The sequence below is a fragment of the Paramormyrops kingsleyae genome, chromosome 20 (genome assembly GCF_048594095.1).
Source record: "Paramormyrops kingsleyae isolate MSU_618 chromosome 20, PKINGS_0.4, whole genome shotgun sequence".
NCBI lineage: Eukaryota > Metazoa > Chordata > Actinopteri > Osteoglossiformes > Mormyridae > Paramormyrops > Paramormyrops kingsleyae.
The window spans coordinates 7,139,241-7,155,313 of NC_132816.1; the positions used below are offsets into that span (position 1 = coordinate 7,139,241).

The 16,073-nt window shown below is 43.3% G+C and overlaps 2 protein-coding genes across 8 annotated transcripts; both read left to right on the forward strand.

The window, feature by feature from the left end:
• Window positions 1-1,019: 1,019 nt before the first annotated feature.
• cct4 (chaperonin containing TCP1, subunit 4 (delta)) lies at window positions 1,020-6,378 on the forward strand. The gene is made up of 13 exons (XM_023825115.2): window positions 1,020-1,339; window positions 1,905-1,957; window positions 2,045-2,134; window positions 2,346-2,454; window positions 2,612-2,876; window positions 3,390-3,522; window positions 3,632-3,771; window positions 4,237-4,333; window positions 4,440-4,550; window positions 5,037-5,167; window positions 5,277-5,511; window positions 5,805-5,918; window positions 6,229-6,378. Exons 1-13 carry the CDS (start codon window positions 1,225-1,227, stop codon window positions 6,241-6,243), a joined length of 1,608 nt encoding a protein of 535 aa, XP_023680883.1. The 5' UTR covers window positions 1,020-1,224; the 3' UTR covers window positions 6,244-6,378.
• Window positions 6,379-7,005: 627 nt separating this feature from the next.
• On the forward strand, window positions 7,006-15,444 carry fam161a (FAM161 centrosomal protein A). Of its 7 annotated transcripts, none has more exons than XR_002839875.2 (7): window positions 7,006-7,214; window positions 9,486-9,745; window positions 10,146-11,357; window positions 11,596-11,763; window positions 12,929-13,089; window positions 13,241-13,386; window positions 14,380-14,517. XR_002839875.2 is itself a non-coding variant. In XM_023824961.2 (7 exons), the coding sequence occupies exons 1-7, from the start codon at window positions 7,062-7,064 to the stop codon at window positions 14,711-14,713; spliced, it is 2,373 nt and encodes a 790-aa protein (XP_023680729.2). In that variant the 5' UTR covers window positions 7,006-7,061; the 3' UTR covers window positions 14,714-15,444. The 7 variants fall into 7 exon arrangements, 5 of the variants coding, with proteins under 5 accessions (XP_023680729.2, XP_023680730.2, XP_023680731.2 ...); XR_002839876.2 differs by having other exon boundaries at window positions 13,244-13,386; XM_023824961.2 differs by having other exon boundaries at window positions 12,990-13,089; window positions 14,380-15,444.
• The last annotated feature ends 629 nt before the right edge of the window (window positions 15,445-16,073 follow it).

The following is a 16,073-nucleotide window of genomic DNA, read 5'->3' on the forward strand; positions in this document are numbered from 1 at the left end:
GGCAGCGTTTACACTTGAACACACTGGACAATTTTATAAGATTAACCGTATGAATTTCCATTTTGGGGGGTGGGGTGGTCTACACTAAACAGAAGAAAACACAGGGAGACCACGCAAACTCTATACATAAACCCCTATATCAGGTGGTTAACCATAGTACCTTTTTAAAATATATATTTCATATTAATTTAAAGAATATCTTAATAATTTACAGAGTGAACAGAACAAATGTCCACTGAAGGTCATTCACATAAAAACACGTCTCTTATGTGCGATTTTATTATAATTAAGTTATTCTTTATAATCACGTTATTTCCATATTAAGATGACTTACATGTTATACCGTAGTTTACTTCCCAATGTTTATGTAAAAACAGATTATACATTTTAATAAACTATAACTGGGGTGACCATATGTCCTCTTTTGCTCAGACTTGCCCTGTATTCGGGACCTAAAAATTGCTTACATTTCGCTTTATTTCAGGTTGAAATCTACTTTCTACAGTCGTAATACTTTGTGCACATTTGCGTTGTTTTGGCGTGTCTCTGCTTCCTGCTATCGGTGTCCTTTTTTGCAAATCAAAATATGGTCATCCTACTGTAACAAAAATTTGTAGTTTTTTATTTACTCTAGTTTATTGGAGGACAATGTGTCAAATAATGTTTTTTGCACGTTGCAGCAATAAGTACACGTCTCTCGACTATCAGTATCCGCTTTTAATTCTTTTCTTTTCTTCGTGCCTTTTTGTATGAACAAACCTGCACAGATTACACTGCTTAATTTTACCGCTACGAATATCCCACTTGTAATGCCGCATTATAATTACAATTAAAACTTTATAAAGCAAAATACATTATGTTGAATTATGTCAACAAAATATAAGTAGATGTATTATAAAGATTTGTTAATTTAAAAAACTCATTTGAATGGTTCCCACAAAATTATATGCTACAGAAAATAAATACATTTAACAGGCATTTTACTTAGACAGTGAAACAGCGTCATATTCATTCGTCAGAACGCACGCATTGGGTCCTTTCGCCTTCCGTCGCACCTCAGGGCTCTGGAAGGTTCCGTGACGGAACCGCCTAAATTGAGGAAAGAATAAGGGGCCAAGTAAAATCTACATCCATCCGAGGCTTAAAATTTATTTCGGGGGTCGGGGATACATCGACTCTCCTTTCACTAACTGTTATAATACCTGAATACAAAAATAAGTAGCCATGCCTGAAGTCGTCGGTGCTTCGAAAGCTTCCAATGGAAAAAACAAAGGAGGCGCATATGTAGATCGGGATAAGCCTGCCCAGATTCGCTTTAGCAACATATCTGCTGCAAAAGGTAACAGTGCATTTTGCACTTTCATTTCTCTTGATTATTTTCATCTCTGCGTATTTCCTAAACGGAATAGTTGGACTCGGAGCTGGCAGGTTATGCGGCAATGAATGAAGTAACGGTTCTTGCTTAGTCTGCAGTCAGAAACTGTTCGGAAAGATGAAAAAATAATCACGTCCTGTCATTTTTCGTTATCCCATAATGTATTTATGCGCCGAATAGTTTTCTGATTGCTTAATCGTAACATGCTCGTCTTGGTAAATCTTTGCCACCATGAGTTTGCAGAAATCACGATGCCATTGTAAGGTCTAACATTAATGATTTTAAAAAACAAAATCTATTTCATTTGTCGTACTATGGATGTTAATGTCCAAAAAAATCGTTCCAATTGGAAGTAGACTGAAAATTATTGAAACTGCTTGAGATTCTTTCTGGTTCGAAATGATGGCCTTGTTTGGGCTGTGCGGGGGTTAACCACTGACGTAACATATTATGCTAATATCAGTATGTAATATTGAGCGGGTTTGAAACATTTGAATTTGAAATTTATTCCTTGTTTTTGCTTTGACAGCTGTTGCCGATGCCATCAGAACCAGCCTGGGCCCCAAGGGAATGGACAAGATGGTAGGGAGAGTTGTGCTCAACTTAACATGTCTGGTTGTGTTGATCACTTTGTCTAAAAAGGGCATTTCTTGTCTTATTTAACTACAGATCCAGGACGGTAAGGGCGACGTCACCATAACCAACGATGGTGCTACCATCCTTAAGCTGATGCAAGTTCTGCACCCGGCTGCTAAAATGGTGTGTGTGCTTACGTGGGGAGTTTGCCACAGTGATGCTCTCTGCTCCTGTCATGCTCATGGGCTGCCTTATGCATGGCAGGGGCTCTTTAGTGGGATTGAAACAAACCAATAAAAAGTCTAACATCTAGGCTGGAGGGTTAAGGATGTTTCATCGTTAGACTCCACGTGGTCTCTGACTGACAGCTTGGTTAAAACTGTGTGCCCCATAGCTGGTGGAGCTGTCAAAAGCGCAGGACATTGAGGCTGGGGATGGCACAACATCTGTGGTGGTGATTGCTGGAGCTCTTCTTGATGCCTGTTCCAAACTTCTCCAGAAAGGTGAGTTTTTAGTTTCCTTTGTACATTGTTTAATCCTAAAAAAACATTAGCAGAGAGATCATCCTAACTGCTCCTATCCAAGTCCAAACCCAGAATCAAGCTACCGTTTCAGCAGCGCTAGCGGGGGGGCGATGTTATAATGCGGTGCCTCTGGCAGGTATCCACCCCACCACTATCTCGGAGTCCTTCCAGAAGGCTGTGGACAAAGGCGTGGAAGTGCTGACGAGCATGAGCCAGCCCGTGCAGCTCAGCGACACGGAGACGCTGCTCAACAGCGCCACCACCGCCCTCTGCTCCAAGGTGGTGTCCCAGTACTCCAGCCTGCTGGCCCCCATGAGCGTGGATGCCGTCATGCGAGTCATCGATCCATCCTCGGCCACCAGCGTCGACCTGCGGGACATCAAGATCGTCAAGAAGCTTGGGTAGGCGTTGCCACGGGAACGGGCACCACGGCACATAGATCTCAGCTGAGGCTCGGCGGTGCTGGGCAGCTTTTGAGCATGATTGGGGGTCTGTGATTATGGGCCAGATCATGTTCTTGGTTTCCTCTCCCCAGCATCTTCATTCAGAGTGTGCAGTAGACAGAGCTTACAACTCACTAGTTGTTCTTCAGCTCATCACAGTAAACCGGTGCCTTTTCCATTCATTCATTGGTCTTTAAACCGCTTATCTTGGTCAGCATCCAAGGGGGAGGGGCCTGGAGCCTATCCCAGGCAGCATAGGCTGAGATATACCCCGAATAGGATGCCAGGCCATAATAAGGCGCATAAACACACATACGGATATGGACAATTTCGAGCCACCATATAATTGCATATCTCTGGACTATTGGCGGAAACCACAAAATACAGGGAGGTCTTGCTAATTGCACACAGTTTACAGGCATCTGGTGACTTTTCTTGCCTTAAATGCTAAGCAGCAGGTTCCTTCTGCAGGGGGACCATTGATGACTGTGAGCTCATCGATGGACTGGTGCTCACTCAGAGGGTGGTGAACTCCGGCGTCTCCCGCGTGGAGAAAGCCAAGATCGGACTCATTCAGTTCTGCCTCTCTCCTCCGAAGACCGACGTGAGTCTCATTGTGACTCGGTCATCCTGAACCGTACCATCTGGCCCAGTGATTAGATGGAGAATCTCTTGAGGGGCGAGCCGACGTTTCGCTTTGCTTCTTCATGCAGATGGACAACCAGATTGTGGTGTCCGACTACGCACAGATGGATAGGGTCTTGCGTGAAGAGAGGGCCTACATCCTCAACCTGGTGAAACAGATCAAGAAGGCTGGTTGTAACGTGCTGCTGATTCAGAAGTCTATACTTAGGTAACATTCCTCATATGGGTTTTTGCTAAACTCATGCTGAGTTCTGATTTAATGATTTGCATTGGCTAAGTACAGATGCTTCCCAGGTTACAATGGGGTTACATTGCGATAAACCTGTCGTTAGGGAAAAGTACATTTTAATACAGTACATCTAACCTGACAAACATCATAGCCTAGCCTACCTTAAACATGCTTAGAACACTTACATTATCCTACAGTTGGACAAAATCACTAACACAAAGCTTATTTTATAATAAAGCGTTGAATATCTCATTTAATTTATTGAAAAATGTACTGAAAGTGAAAAAAAACAATGGAACTGGAATATCCATCGTAAAGTTGAAATATCGCAACACGGACCAGTGTAACCCGGAGAGCGTCTGTAGTTCACCGTGGGTTATAAGTGAGTTTATTGGTTATCTGTCTATTGCCAGTGAGTGACCTGCCGTTGGTTTTTGTCTTCAGAGATGCCCTCAGTGACCTGGCTCTGCACTTCTTAAACAAGATGAAGATCATGGTCGTCAAGGATATCGAGCGGGAAGATATCGAGTTCATTTGTAAGGTAGATGGACTTGCGTTGGCCCTGGCGTAGTGGGTACTTTCTATCTGACAAACTTGACTGTGTTGAAAGTGGGTCCAGGGCTTCATCCGGTGGTGTGTCTGTGCAGACAATTGGAACCAAGCCCGTCGCCCATATCGACCAGTTTACCCCTGAGATGCTGGGCACTGCGGAGCTGGCAGAAGAGGTTAATCTGGATGGATCTGGGAAGCTGGTCAAGGTAATCTACTGAATCCAATGAAGAAATCTGCACATGTACTTAACAATAGACACTTTAGCAATTAAAACTCTTGCCATGTTTTAACTTTCATGTCAAGTTACCTATCAGGTAATTATCTTCGCAGTGTAATAGTCAGCAGAATAGAATGACTTTGGCTTTATTGTCATTGTGACAAATTGCAGCGAAACTCAATGCATGTGATTCCTCTGCAATGCTTTGAGGTACATATGAATACTAAGGGAATTAAGATAAACTAGTATGTAAAATATTAAAACCATAAAATATATGATTTGAAATAGGTTAACCGCTGTATATGATATGTGTTGGCATGTTTAGTAAATGTAGTTTATTACATATGTATATAGTATGAGATAAGCATGTATTACAGTAGTACAGTTAACAGTAATGAGGGTTATTGTACAGGTCCTTGTGCTGCTCTTTGAGCTACGAATCCAATCTCACTGAGAGGTCTGTGCCTGCCTGTAGATCACTGGCTGCACCAGCCCTGGGAAGACTGTCAGCATCGTGGTGCGCGGGTCCAACAAGCTGGTCATCGAGGAGGCCGAGCGTTCCATCCACGACGCCCTCTGCGTCGTCCGCTGCCTGGTGAAGAAGAGGTGCGGTGCTGGAACTGGCCTTCAAAGGAGCATGTTTCTGTGCAGTCTCACTCATTTTCTGACGTTTGCATGAATCTTGATGTCCCCCCTGCCCTATGACTCTCTGCAGGGCTCTGATCGCAGGCGGAGGGGCCCCTGAAATCGAGCTGGCCCTGCGCCTGGCAGAGTACGCCAGGGTCCTGGGCGGCATGGAGGCCTACTGCGTCCGGGCGTACGCCGATGCCTTGGAGGTGGTGCCGTCCACACTGGCCGAGAATGCCGGCCTCAACCCCATCTCCACCGTGACGGAGCTGCGTAACCGCCATGCCCAGGGCGAGAAGACTGCCGGGATCAACGTCCGCAAGGTGGGGTTTCCATGGGATCTGGGTTCCCTGTGCAGGTTACTGTTGGCCCACTGTGTTTCAGTCCTCATTAATGACATGCACACATGGGTTATGCTCTGGAGGCCTGGGATCTGGGTTCCCTGAGCAGGTTACTGTTGGCCCGCTGTGTTTCAGTCCTCATTAATGACATGCACACATGGGTTATGCTCTGGAGGCCTGGGATCTGGGTTCCCTGAGCAGGTTACTATTGGCCCGCTGTGTTTCAGTCCTCATTATTAGCATGCACACATGGGTCACGCTCTTCCTTCTCATAGGGTGGTATCTCCAACATTCTCGAGGAGCTGGTGGTTCAGCCCCTACTGGTGTCCATCAGTGCCCTGACGCTCGCCACGGAGACGGTCCGCAGCATCCTCAAGATCGATGATGTGGTAAGGAGCCTTCCATCTTTGCCCTTAATGATTAGTAACCAAGGCCTGTCTGCTTAATACCCCTGTGCTTTTACACAGCTAGTGCCATATATTATGCTGTCCTTTAATCAGTTAATCTGTTTTTTTTTTTTTGAAAATAAAGTTATATCAGCTACAAATCAGAGATCATACACAGCCATTCCAAGTAATGCTATTATGCTGGTTTTCTGGCATCCCTGACCAATCTGTCTTTACCTTACAAACATGGTGTGTACCACATGAAAGCCACTTTGTTTTGCAAACCCTTGGTTTTCCCTCTTACACGTGGCAGGTGAATACCCGATGAGCAGGGGAGGTGACATCGCAAGGAAAATGCCAGGTCACCGCGTGGCATCATGGGAGTTAACTTGCTAAACATGATGTAGGTGTCCTCTGTGCGAGCTAATTGTTACCTTATTTAATAAATTTGTTTTTCAAATGAGCCTTTTGTCTGTGTTCATCTGTTTTATGACTTCATTCAGTCACAGCGTGCTTATTCTAAAGGAGTAGTTACACTGCAATATGGTAACCATTTTAAAATGGCACCATATTAATATCTTAAAATTCTCATGAAGAACAGATGCTCGTTTCATTCAGTGCTATGTGGGGATGCTGTACTTTTCATGCCCTCGAAACAGCGATTGTGATGATAATGCAAATGTTGTCCAAACTGTTGTCCACGACATACAAGATTATTACACATTTAGTTTTTTTTTTGTTAAGCATATCAAGCTGTACATTTCTGTAATGGTTGCCTGGTCTCTAAGGCAGTTGGGAATTTGTTGGACTAATTAATACTAAAATTGAAGATGCCTTTTAGTATCTGGCACATGAGGAGCTCTGTAAATGGCTATCACACTTGTAATTCTATTACTTGGTTTATCGCTAAGCCTTTTATCAGCATTTGGTGTGACATTTTCTTAAAGCGTGTTAGTTTAAGAAGGCCGTCTGAGCACAGAAATCGTTGTCCGCTTTACAAAACGCCATAGGCTTTTTGGCCCTAGAGCCATACCGTTGTAGCAGAACTCCAGTTACCGGGGCAACGACGCCTCGGGTTCCTATAGGACTGTCCGATGAGTGGGGTAGCAAGAAGTATATCTGAAGATTTAGCAATTTGTGAGAGCAATGGACAATTTACATGGGACAAACGTAATAGTGACGTCGTGCTTAAGGCCGCCGGTAAAGCCGAAGTCTAAGGCACCGCTAGCGCTTTATGAGAGAGATAGGGGGGATCCTCGCGCGATGGGGCGCACGGACACCCGATGTTACGAGAAAGAGGTAAAGTAAACCGACCCCCACATTTCAATGTGAGTATACCCCAGACAGAATGTCCGATTTATAACTTTTATTGCAGCTGAATAACTTTATAATATAACTTTCTTAATAACTATATAAAATGTAGGAAAAAGGTTCGATGTTAATTTACTTAATACTGTGACAATTTAAAAAAAAAAATCACGTGTACTCTTACTAAATCTGTATCCAGACTCTGTTCTTGTTTGGAATTAAAACAATAACGAGCATAACTTTTTCGTTTTTAAAAGCTGCACAATTTCGTGACAGATATACAATCATTTCACTAAAAGGCACCTTTAACCAAGCATACAACCGTACGTATTTTTGGTTTAAAGATTGACGTTCATGCAGTCCCTTTACTTTAAAGATACTGAATCTTATGTCGTAATATATTAATTATATCTTTATTATATCTTGTCCAAATTTGCTATTATTGTCAGGTAATATAAATTATATTTATGTTATATTTATAATTTAGATATTTATATTTATAAATTATGAATAAAACTCGTTTGAAACCCAATAAGAAGTGTGGTCTCCCTCCCACCATCATGGGTGCTGGTTCCGTTCTTGCCTGCGGCTATTGGCGTGCAGAGTTTGCATGTTTTCCCCTGGTCGCGGGTTTCCTCCTGCTTTGGGTAAATCGGTGTACCTCTGTAAAGGAGTGACGCCCGGTTCAGGGTGCCCCCTGCCCTTTAATTGCCCCGTGCTCCTTGGTATAAGCTGCACAACCTTCCCATAGACTGTAGGAAAATTAATAGAATGGATGATCATTGTGATTGTTAGCCTGTGTAACTAAATTTATGTTTTGATACTGTTGAAAACAGCTATATGGTGAATTGAATTCACAGATTGACCAAACAATGGAATACACTGGATACTAAGAATCTGGTATTAAAAAGAGCATGTAACTTTATCAGGGGTCATACAGAGAATGTGATTCAATCCAGCATTCATATAAAAATGGGTTAGACTCAGCATGATTCAATAAAGTTTGATTACATTTCTTTTCTTTGTCCTTAGCTGAAATTACATTTATGCTGATCATGGACTAACAAATCAAACATGTTCTAATATTACAAAGGACTTTTCTATCTTTATTTATTAACAACATGCATTAACTGTCTATTGCACATGCAGGTAAACCCTTGCTTTCTGTATGTATCTACATATTGATACCAAGACAGCCAAAAAGCCCTAAAAGTCAGTGTCAGCTCTCTTACCTGGGGCTGTGTTGTCTGTAAGAACCTGATATGTTCAAAACAATGGCACTTAAATCTTTGTATTCCCATATTTCTGTATTTCTATTGTTGTATTCTTATTATTAACCCTGTGATCTTGATCAGCATACGCATTTAGAACATGGATGGGATATTTATTAAAATATGTATTTGTTTATTTGATGTTTAATTAGCTCAACATAGTATATTGAGGCATGAACTGTATGCCCCCCCTCCCCGTGTCTCAGGGCATATACCCCCCCATTTAAGCCTGCGACGTCCCACTTTAGCTGACTGCCATATGGTCTCTTAATCAGTAGACACGGTGTTAATGAGCTTATTTGTGAAGCTTAACCCCGCAGAGTTGGCTTCCCCAGACTCAAACAAAATCTGACCTGAAAGCCAGTTTTTCCATCATTGCAAAAGAGACACATAATGAAAGCTTTCCTACAAAGTGTGAGATTTAAAAGGTGGTTCTTTAGGTGGGACGTAACCATGGATCCAGACAGGATAAGCTTATCCCAGCAAGAACATTGGGGGGAATGGTAGCTCCCCGGATGAGCATGTCTTTGGTTTGGGGAATTAAATCATTGTACGTGGCAGAGCCTGAAAACTGCCCTATGAGCAGAGCTGAGGCCGGATTCAAAGCTTCACTACTGAGCAATCATGTGACAGCATCATGTGTCATGTGACCATGCTGTGATGCCATATAAAACATTAAAAATGCAGTTCAGCATTCAGTAAAGAGTGGCTACTCCACAGAGCTGTTCATATAGAATAATCCAGCTTTAACAGGTACTGCAGCTGCATTACCTGTAGTTTCTTAGCTGACAATTTTATCTAAAACAAGGATTGATTCTTACCCATCTATACGCCTGATTATTGCACTAGTGAAAGATCAGGATGAGTTTTGCGCTTGAATGTATCAGCATGGTCCCCCCAACAATTGAAACACAAGACAACGAACTATCGAAATACAGCAAAGTAAATCAAATATAATACTTGCGTGATCTTTGTCATTCTTCACTACTAGCTGGTGTTTGACTCTGAGTCAGATGACGGAGGTGGAGGGGCTGAAGACCACACACACTGTCCTTTGACTTTAAAGGACTGTGGGATTTCCAGGGATCATTTTGACTTGCAGGAGTTCTGCTTATCCAATGAGGAGTATTACAGGAAACTGGAGGAGCTGAAACAGGCCCACCTGCAGACCATGGCAGAGCTGGAGGGGATGTACCGGCATAAGCTGGATATAAAGGACGCACCTCCTGTGGATGATATCGTGCCTCACAGGTTTGGCCTCACCTCCATGTGCACTATTTACTCTGTTTCTCCTACCTGAATCCCCGAGTTTCTGGTGCCACTTGTTGACAAACGTGTAAAACATATAAAATGCTCATGGGAGTTTCACATACACAAAAATGTTCTGAGGGCAGAACAAAAAATGACTGGTTCAGAGAGATAACCAGTCAGATTGTAGAGAAGGTGGGTCCAAACAACTAAAGGAGGCAGTACCAAGACGTTTGATTGGTTGGACCCACCTCCTCTACAATCTGATTAGTGATCTCTCTGAGCCAATCATTTTTTGTTCTGTCCTCAGAATATTTTTCAAAATGTCAGTAAACCTCCCATGAGTATATAAAATACCTTTTCTTACAGCACTAATAAAAATCCTAGTATTATATTTTTTCAGGTTGCAGTGGACAAAGCCCTGCTCCGTGCCAGTGAAGCTGCATAATGCCTCGTCTGCCCAGGATTTTGACCACTACGGCAGCTCTGGAATGTCGGACACTTCAGAAGACAGCTATGTAAAGATCGAGCCAGAGATGAATGTTGTCATCTCTCCAAAGGAAAAGATCAAGAACATGTGGCAAGACTTCATCATCGGGGAGCTGACCCCCCATGCCCGGTCTCCATCCTGCTCCCCACTGAGGATCCAGCCCATGAGCCAGAATCCTGGAGTCCTCAAGGACAGAACCGAGGGCAAAAAAAAACGCATTGGGCAGGAGCAGCATCCTGATGGCCAGAGGCCTCAAATAACTGTGCCCAAACCCTTCCGGATGACACTGCGTGAGGCAGAGAAGAAGCAGAGGATAGTAAGGTCTCGCTTGGAGGTGGAGCTGGAGAATGCCATGCTGAGGAAGCAACTGGAAGAGCTGACCGAATGCCAGAAGAAGTTCCATGCCAGCCCCGTCCCCACTCATGTCTACCTCCCCCTGTATGAGGAGATCTGCGAGCGCAACAAGGAGCGGCGCAGCCTCTCCCGCCAGCAGAGAACTACCTCCCAGAAGCCGTTCAGCTTCTTGGAGAGGGAGTGTCGGAAGAGGGAGCAGAAGGTCCAGCTCCCCAAGGAGGAGAAGAAAGCTTTCAGGGCAAAGCCGGTTCCGCGGAAGGTGTACGACTCCACAGTAAGTGAACGCCTCAAGGAGGACCAGCTGTACCGTGCCATCAAGATGCAGATGCGGGCCCAGGAGCTGCTTCACAGCGCTTCAATGCCACGCAGCATGCTGGCCCGACGGTCGAGCAACAGGCAGAGGAACATGGAGGGAAAGACTGAGGGGACCATCCAGGCGGATCCCAACTTCCGGCCAAAAATCAACAGCGAGGTGCCAGATTTCGATGCCAGCTACCAGAGGTTCAGGAAACGGCTGCAGGACAAGCGGAACGTGAAACTCCTGACCGTCTGCGAACCCTTTCATCTGAGGACCGCTCAGATCCCATCACGGCGGGACCGGATCCAGGCTGCCATGGAGGCAGAACTGGAGAGCTCCAGAGTGACACGCAGGCCATATAGCACCCAGGCACAGGCTGTGGGCTCCAGCCTCCATTCCTCCTTTTCAAGTAGCCTGGAACTCCTGCCTCCCAAAATCACAGATGCTGCCAAAAAGCGTCAAGAGGCCGTGAGGTAACAGCTCACTGGCCCCCCAGTCACGCCCGTGTGCTATTAGTCCGTAGTTTGAGCCCATACGTCGATTAGAGTCATATTTTTTGTGGAAGAATGAATCCCATGTGAAGTCTCTCCCTCCTTCGTCAAAATGACATACCAAGTGTTCGCAGTATACAAGCACGCAGGATATCAGTAGGGACATGTCCGCAGATTTCCCAGCTCCCGCCCTCAGCGCCAGTCTTTTTTCTCCACGTAGAAGGGCACTGGAGCAGAGGAGGAAGGCTGAGGAAGAGGAAGAGAGATGGCGAGAGAAGCAGAGACAGAGAGAGAGGAAGCTGCAGAAAGTGATCAGTAGACGTGCCCTGGCCAATGACCCGCACACGGCCCTGTCCCAAATCTGCCCGGCCAAACTGAAGCAGTTCAGGTACCAAACACTGCCCATGTCATTGTTTCTGCTCCATGACTATTACTAGTATGAAGATGAGAGCACCAGAGCAAGCATACAGACTATATAGACCTTTTCTTTCTGTATTTTGATTGGAAACTGTCCTACCCAACTGGAGTATTAGAATCTGAAGGTCGCCGGTTCAAACCCAGCCTCAGCACGTCTGCGGGTCCTTGAGCAAGACCCTTAACCCCCAGCTCCCTGGGCGCCGCTATGGGTGGCTGCCCTTCGCGGACAGCTTACTCTACAAAACAAAAAGAGCACGTTGAGGGAGGCGTGAAGACAATTTCCCCAAGGGGATCAATAAAGTATCGATTATCTTTATTATTAGTATTATTATTATTATTATTATTATTATTATTTTGATTCCCTAAAATCAAGTAAATGCTTGAATGTGCTATTATCAGGAAGTTAAAAAAGAAAGTTTTCTCCAACCAGAAAGTTAAACATAAGAAGTGTTCTGATCATTGGTCTTATGGTTACACTTCTAATCGTGTTTTAGTTTGTTTAATTTTTTTTTTAATATTCACTGTTCATTTATATGAATATCCCAGCTTATTTTAGTTGTATTCCTTAGTTAACATATGGACTAATCTGTTATTGTCTACATATAAGGGTAACACTTCTAATGGCCCTAGAACTACTAACCACATTGTCAGAAAAAAAGTACCCTTTTGTCACTGGGGCTGGACCCTCTGCCAATCTGCCAATTGTACCCTTAGCTGTAGGGAATGGTACCCTTTAAGGTACAGAAACAGATTCTGATGAATATTTCTGTACCATTGATGGCACATTAATGTTGTTTATGCCTTTGGGATGTTCCTCAATGTCCATTTCTGTACTTTAAATTAGGCTAAAAGGTACATTTACCTACAGCTAGGCAGGGGTAGAAATTTCAGGTCCAGAAAGTAAAAATCCAAACCAAGGTTTTGTTTCAACCAACCAGTTGTGTACAAAAAGTCACAGTCGCAGACAGAGTACTTCACTGCTTGATTGAAAGAAAATCTGGATTTTTGCTTTCTGGATCTGAAATTTCCACCTTTACAGCTAGGGCATAATTGGCAGACCCTTGATGGTACAGCCCCAGTGACAAGCAAAGGTACAAATTTGTAATCTTTTTCTTCTGACGGTGCATGTCTGTTAGGGGCTTGCTGATCTTCCCTCCGTACTTCGGGAGTTACCGCTGCCCTGTGTGTTTGGAGCAGGACGCAGGACCGCCAGCGCAGGAAAGAGTACGGGGCAGAGATGAGGGAAATCCGGGAGCGGGTCGCGGGAAGGCCTCTGCTGCTGGAGCAGGTGACGCTGGTGAGCTGAGTGTGTTTTCTAAAAATATATGCAGTTAATAGATCAATCAATAACCATTTGTTTCATCCAGCTGCCAATACTTGGAGTAAAGCCAATGTTCCGAACTAACTGATTTTAATTACAAACCACATGGACTTTTTTTCTGCATTAGAAGAACGCCAAGCAGGCTGCAGAGAAGCGTTTCGCTGAAGCACTCAGAGGGTATGGACTGACCCAAGACATCGTCAGCTATGGGGCATCGAGGCACCTGCTCTCAGAGAAATCCTTCAGCTCCTCCTCCCACACTGATAAGCTGAGGTGACTTTCACCCCCCTTCTGACTGAGAAATAGTTCAGGCTGGTGAAACGAAAGTCAGAGTCTTTATTTATCATGTGCACAGTATGGCAAAGACATCTGCACAATGAAATGTTTGTGGTGAGACTAAAGCGACAGAACCAACAATCACACATACAATACAGACATACCACAGAAATACAATGGGGAGGGGGAGAATGTAAAATAAAATAAGTAAAAATGAGATAAATAGAAAGGAATAACTCTGGAATAAATAAACCAGATCTTGAAAAATAGTGAAAACGACCATTGCAAGGTGGCGATCAATGTAATTAACCATATTCTTATTACATTCTTATTTGATATCAGGTGTAAAAGCAGTAAAATATCATTAGGTGCATGTGTGAGTGAATGGTGTGTGAGTGAATGGTGTGTTAGTGTGCCCTGCAATGGGTTGGTTCCCCATCCTGGGTTGTTTCCTGCCGTGTTCCCGTAACCTCTGGGATAGGCTCCCGACCCCCCATGACACTGAATAGGACAAGTGATTTTAGAAGATGGATGGATGGATGGATGGAGTATCATTAGGATTATTACAGATTTTTTTCATTGAAATCAATTCTTTAAAGTCATTTAAGAAATTTATGTAAACCTGTAAAAATCCATCTATTTAGATATAGAATAGACAACAGAATTATTGTTTCTCTCTACTAATAATGAAGACCCCGACTGGAATCACAAACAGATACATGCAAAGTTTCAGGGCCTATAGCAGGGCTATTCAAATCACGATCCTCAAGGGCCAAGCATTGCTGATTTTCCAGCCTTCTTTTACCTGTGAGCGTGATGTGAAGCCTCTGGCCAATCAGAATCATTCATTATTAAACTAACTACCTGGTAGAACTGAAAACAAGGCCTAGATTTGGAATAGAGGGCCAGATTTGAAGAGCCCTGGCCTGTACACTGGTGAATTGGTCAACAGAGATTGTCAATGTTGTGTGGTACTGTGGTCTGTTTCAGCAATAAGAATGAGGATGCGGCAGGGTCCTCCTCAGGTGCAGAGTCCTCTCCAGATGGTTACCCAGAAGACTTTGATCGAGAGCAAAGTGAAGGAGAGGAAGAAGGAGAGATGCATCAAGTCCAGAAAGGCACAGAAGAGGAGGACAAGAGAGTAGACCAAAGTGAGCTGCAGGATAACGAGGATGAGACCAAAGAACAGCATTTAGAGCAGGAAAAGAAAGACGACGGTGAGCAGGAGTGTGACAGGAAGGCACCAAGCCGAAGCTCCGGTGGTGAAGAGAGCGACGCAGAAGGCGTGGAAGGCTGTGAAGAACATGACAGTGAGGGACCCTGAATCCATACGCACAATGGCTGTGTCCCAATTCAGGGGCTGCATCGTTCATAGGCCCCATTCGAAGACTGAATGCGGCATGACAAGGCTGTCCCATTTCAAAGGCTCCTTCAAATGCGGTCTAGGAACACGTCCTCCTTTTGCCAAAGGGTGGATCCTACGTAGCCCCACATATCCCAAGATGCATTGCATGGACCTTCGAAGGACGCAGCCTACAGAGGCTACATAGACCATGTCCTTCGAAAGATGCAGCCGCAGAATTCGGACAATGTACAGGCACAAATCGACTGACCCAAACTGCACGCAAACACGGTGGAGAGATAACATTGTTTACAGAGTATCTCCCCCATTTTTACAGCTGAATTATGAATAAAATAATAAAAATAACCCTTATTAACATTATGATGTTCCTTTGGTTTTTAAAACCATTACCCAATTGCCCAGTAAAATCTTAATTTCTTAACCAAACCAGCACACTGTAAATGTAACTTAAAATATCGCAAATGTACATTTATAATTTAGCAACTATAATGATTATTTTATGTTCACTAAACTATAAATATTTGTTCTTACAGAAAAGTGTTATGTACAACCCTGTTGGTTTCATTTTCTGGGGTTTTATACAAGATATACCTGTTATTTATAAAATGACTTTGTGTTTGTGAACGTGTATAAGTGAAAGTCCTGCATCTGCATAATGCAGTCCATTTCAAAATAAAACATGAAGTACGTAAGTTCGTTACATGAATTCAATGAAAGGTAGTGCTTGATATATGCTCAGAGCTTAAGCCCAAAATAAAAATTCCTTGGATAATTAACTGTTCTATGAGCTAGGCTAAAGAATCCTCTTTTGCTATAGAGCATGTGGTTTTAACCATTCCTGCTATATATCAGTTCCTTATTTTCAATAAAATTAAACGTGACGTGAAGTGCTCATCATACCTTTTAACATTCACTTTCTGTTGCAAATTCTCAATAAAAAAACAGATTAATTATGCATTTTTTACAGATGGGGAAAAATGCATGTGTTATAGGTGTGAGCAATCTTAAAGATTAAGGAGTGCTAGCTTGATTTTAAATAATTATGTTTGAGATGGTCAATATTTGTTCAAATAAAAGGTGCAGTCTGATTTTACACACTAGGTGGTGCAGTTTAAATACATATTGTGGGTTCAAAATATTACATGACAACACGAATATCTATGGCAAATTCAATGTTAAATGCTGTTTAATGATTTCATAATAAAAGTACTTTTACACAGCTCCAAGGAAACCTAAAGAATCAAACTAAAATTAATTAAAATTCACAATAGCAGTAAAAATGCAAGAGATCACTCAATGGGGTTTTGTAGAGAGTACAGCC